The sequence below is a fragment of the Geospiza fortis genome, unplaced genomic scaffold, assembly GCF_000277835.1.
Source record: "Geospiza fortis unplaced genomic scaffold, GeoFor_1.0 scaffold543, whole genome shotgun sequence".
NCBI lineage: Eukaryota > Metazoa > Chordata > Aves > Passeriformes > Thraupidae > Geospiza > Geospiza fortis.
In genome coordinates this window covers 372,100-376,736 of record NW_005054587.1, presented here as the reverse complement: position 1 = coordinate 376,736, position 4,637 = coordinate 372,100, and the positions used below count along the sequence as shown (strand labels likewise).

The window sequence follows — 4,637 nt, the reverse complement described above, 5'->3', positions numbered from 1 at the left end:
GCTGGTTTGTCCCGACTTTGCCAAGAAAGGGGTCTGCCCCAAGGGTGCCCGGTGCAAACTCCTGCACCCCCAGAAGAGACGTCACCCACAGCAGGTTGGAGGTGATGGAGACCACAACAACCCCCCTTCCAAGTGGAGACGGATCCAGGAGGCATCAGGCAGGTAGGAAAGAGCTCATTTTGCTTCATCTAACAGTTTCCTTCCCAGCCTCGTCCAGATTTTTCCTCTTCCAGGCGTGTTCTGTCTGTATCCTGGTTTATTTTAAGATGTGTTGGTGTGGGTCACTGTGGTGTTTTCTGATGGAGACACCTCTGGGATGGGCAATGTCCATGCTTGAGGAAGAGCTGATGGAGAGGAAAGAGTCGATTCATTTGGGAATGTGCCATCCAGGGCTTTAGCACCTCCAGGAACCCTTGAGGCTTTTGTAGACCTTCCTCTTGGAGATGGAGGAGTCCTGATGGAGATTCCACTGCTGAAAGTGGGTCCAGGTTATCCATAGTTATGTGGGAAATGGGAAAACATCATCCCTCTTCCTTACATCTATGTTAGAGAGCAGAGCTGAGCCCTCTCCATGGCATGGAGGGGCTGGAGAATCAGAAATGGGGATGGACATAGAGATAAGAGGCTTTGAAAAAGTTTGATGCTGGACTGGGCCCTTGGTTAATCCATGGAAGCTCCCTGAGCTCTCTCCCTGATGTTTTTGGGTGCCAGGATGGAGCCACAGGCTGATGATGGATGTGTCCATCCTCATCCTCACAGGATTTTCCTGAGCTTGGCACACCCTCTGCCCTCACTCTCAAGTCCTGCATGCAGGACAACAACATCCCAATGGAATTAAAACTAAAGCCAAATGGAAATTTGGCTTTAAAAGCCAAAATCTCCAAGTCCTGCTCAGTGGGAGGAGGAAGGATGGATTTGGGTGCGTGGCTTCTCCATGGCTTTTTGCAGCGGGAGGTGGGAGTGAAGGTGGGATGGAAAGGGCGGGACCTGGGAGCTTTGCCAGGCTGGTCCATGCTCCTGGAATCCTCCATGGTCTGGGCCTGGGCCTCATCCTGGCCCTGCCTTGTAAGGTAGCAGAGGGGGACGAGCAGCTCCGCGGGTTCTCCGAACTTATCCCTGGTGACAGAAGAGCCTTGGAATGACACCCAGCTCACGTTCCCGGTGTGAACGAGGTGTAAAATAGCTCCTTGCTCTTTTTAGGGAAGGTGGAATGAGTGCAGGCCTGCCTGGTTGGGAGGCTCCTGGCGTCCTCCGCTGGGAAGGGAGCACGCCCCAGCTTGGAAGCTGCTCCAGAGGGTTTTTTTTTTCCTTTATTGGCACCGTCATGGGAGATGTCAAAGGAGCTGGAGTGTCAAGTTAGCTTGGAAGAGAGTGGCGGGGCTGGGGCTGAGCCAAGCCCAGCAGGACATCTCCAAGCCATCCCAGCTCCCCACACCTTCCATCTCCCCTGCCCTCTGCTCAATCACAAACAGGAGCCCAGCACTTCCACAAGAATCTGAAGAGCTGGGAACCTTGCAGGGAAGTGCAGGACAGGGAATCCAGGTGGGGAGGGAGAAACTCCAGCTGAATCTGTGCTGGCTCCAGGGAAATCAGGGATACAGCATGGCCTTGGATGGAGACCTGGGAGCTCCAAGCCTCTTCCATTGCATATGACACCCTGTCCAGCATTACCAAGTGGGATTGTTTCACTTTTCCTTATTATTTTTCCCATTCTTGCAGGAATGATCCAGCTCAACTCCAGGATGATGGGGAAATTCCTGGACCCTCCAGTGCAGAGCAAGAGGTGAAGTTTTGGAAAGAGGACGAGCCCAAGCCAAGCAGCTGCCTGCAAAAGCTGCCATCCTTCATCTCCCTCCGATCCCCGGAGTCTCCCGGTTCCCTGGGCTGCAAAGAGGAGAGGGATGAGGATGAGCCAGAGGATGAACCAGGTAGGAATCACATCCTCTGCTTGGAGCTGCTCTAGTTTTCCAAGAAAAAAAGTTACTCTCTGCTGTTCTCCGTGAGTTTTGATGGGATCCATGTTCTTTGTGAGTCATCAAACCAGTTAAGACTGGGAGTCCAAACTGGGATGGCAGTCAGGATTCCCATCTGGGCACAAATACTTGTGTCTGTTCCCAAAATTGTGTGTCAGGACTTTGTCCCCTTATTTTATCAACTCCTTCCTTATCCTGTAAATTATCCAATTATGAATCTGGTCTCGTTTCCATGATGGAATCACATCACTGCCCTATAGAGAAGGTGCTTAGTGGGATGCAAGGATGCTCTGCCTCTGGAGGACCTCTGGACCATCCATCACACCTGTTTCCCAGCAGGAAATAGCTTGGAAGCTTTCCAATAAAAAATATTCCAATGGGAGGTGGGGTGGAGTGTTGGCAAGTTGGAAATTTGAAGGAAGAGCTGTTAGTCTGGGATTATCTACTTTTGAAGTCAGTAAAATTTTTGGGAAATACAGTTTAGGATGAGCAGAACTCTTTAGGAATTCTACCACGTGAGAGCAAGCAGCTTCTGCTTCTCCAGTGTTCTCCTTGATTCCTTCTCTCCTCTTTCAGCTCTGCCATGGGAAAATCCCTAAAGGGATGGGATTTTGGGGTGCTCCAGGGATGTACCCCCAGGAGCAGAGGTGATGGAGATGGTGAGGCCGGGATTGTGCCTGGTTCTTCCCAGCTCTGAGTGGGAGGTTTTTGGCTGTAGGATGCTCCACATTTCCCTTTTCCTCTCCCATCCTTCTCCAGAGGGATGCGCAGCCTCATCTCCAGAGCACCATCCAGGAATGGGCCCAGAAATCACAATATTTTGTGGGAATAATGATTAAATTCGTGCTGCCAGCTCTGTTGGCATAAGATTTGACTCAGTGTGACCCTTTTCCATCTTTGATCCCTGCTTTCCATGCAGCCAGAACAGGGATAAGGGATGAATTCCATTGCAAAAGCCAGGCTGAAGCATTTACAGGACCATCCATAAGGATCTGTGAGGCTGTGCCTGGCTCAGCCGCTTCAAGCCAGGGAGGGCTGAGATGCCTTAACACTGTTGGAAAGAGAATTCCCAGGATTAGCAACATATTCCCGAAGTCACAGGGGAGCGCGGGTGCTGTTGAACCACGGTGTGGTGGACACAGTGAGGGGACCATTCCAGCTGGGAATGTTCCTCTCCACAACACGGAGTGAAACACTCAGCTTCCCTTTCCAGGGATTTCTTCTCCCCTTCTTCCTTTTCCTTGGCCCTGGTTCAACTCCCTTTTGATCTCGGGAAGTGTTCCCAAAGCAGCGATTTAACCGAGATTTTTGTCTCCATGATGAAGTTGGAACAATTAATTCATGGGCAAGAAGACTGTTGAAATGCTTTGGAATACACTTGGCAGCCAGGAGTAACTCAGGAGCAAGGGCATCCTTTTCCTCTTAATTCTAGTGTGTGCATCCAAGGGAGGATGATTTCCAGGCGTTTTGGGTGGGAGGATGAGGAGGAGGAGCTGGTTCATTTGGGAATGTCATCAGGAAGGCTGGGTGAAGCTGGCAGCTACGAGGTCAGGGCACTCATCCCTCTGTGCTCCTTTGCTCAGGGAGGCTCATGGAATTGGAAAAGCGGATGCTGGAGGATCCATGGGAAAGGAAAATCAGGCAGGAATTGCAGATGGCTGTAAAATCATCTGATGATGAGGCAATTTCCCTGCCAAAGCAGTGGTGTGCCGAGTCTGGACATAGGAATGTTGTTCCATGGGTTTGCCCATCCTTGGGTTTCATCTTAATCCCAGCCAAGGGATTTCAAGGCACAGCAGCCCCCAGAAACCCCCAAATCCAATGGGATAAGAGGGACCCTGGCCACCATCCCTAGAGGACATGGGATTGATGCTTCTAAAGGACCAAATGCTTTGTGGTGGCCACATCACTTGGACTGGACTCCATGACCCTTGTGGATCCCTTCCAATATTCCTGTATTCCTTCGGAATATTTGGTGATCCTGAGATTGAGTGTGGAGCTGAGGAGGTGGTCAGGATGAGCTTGTGTAGCTCTTTTCCTGTAGGAAATCAAGCTGGAGTCTGTGGTGGGATTTGGGGGTGGGATCTGGGCAGCTGTGCCATCGATAATGTTGGGTTTGTGCTTGTGAAGCCTGAAGTTGACACACAAATTATTGGGATGGTAGATAAGGAGGAGGACAGGTTGTCATTAAGGAATGAGATTAATTCCTTGGTTAAACAGTCTCAAATTGGAGAAAATGCCCTTTTAATCCTGGGAAATGCAAGAGGAATGAGGAAAAACACGGGAGGGGCAGGGAGGGAGTTTGGGGATGACCTTTAAGGACCAGTGTGGGCAACAGCGTGAGCTTTCAGGGTCTCAGTGGGGGTCTGGGTTCAGGATATAGGAAAAAGGGACTGGAAAGGAGGGATGTGTTCTGTGTGCGTGGAGCAGAGCCACTGGCACGTTCCCAACCCTCCAGAGGAGTCTGGAAATTGGGGTTGGAAGAGTGATTTGTTGACAAGGTGGTGATCAGATAAAGGTTGATCTCAGAGGTCTTTTCCAATCTAAATGATTCCGGGATTCTGTAATTTGAGGGCGCTGGTGCTTTCCAAGCATCTTCTAAAAAGCCAATCCGTGTAGCACGGGGACAGCCAACTGCTGCCAGCTGAGCATCCCAAATGGGCA

At 50.7% G+C, this 4,637-nt stretch overlaps 1 protein-coding gene across 1 annotated transcript in view; it reads left to right on the top strand.

Moving 5' to 3' along the window:
* ZC3H3 (zinc finger CCCH-type containing 3) overlaps nucleotides 1–4,637 on the top strand; it is a 126,232-nt gene that overhangs the window by 115,705 nt on the left and 5,890 nt on the right. The window contains 2 exon segments of the mRNA XM_031064408.1: nucleotides 1–162; nucleotides 1,720–1,928. The exon segment at nucleotides 1–162 is cut by the window's left edge and continues 8 nt beyond it. Coding sequence (XP_030920268.1) covers nucleotides 1–162; nucleotides 1,720–1,928 — 371 coding nt within the window.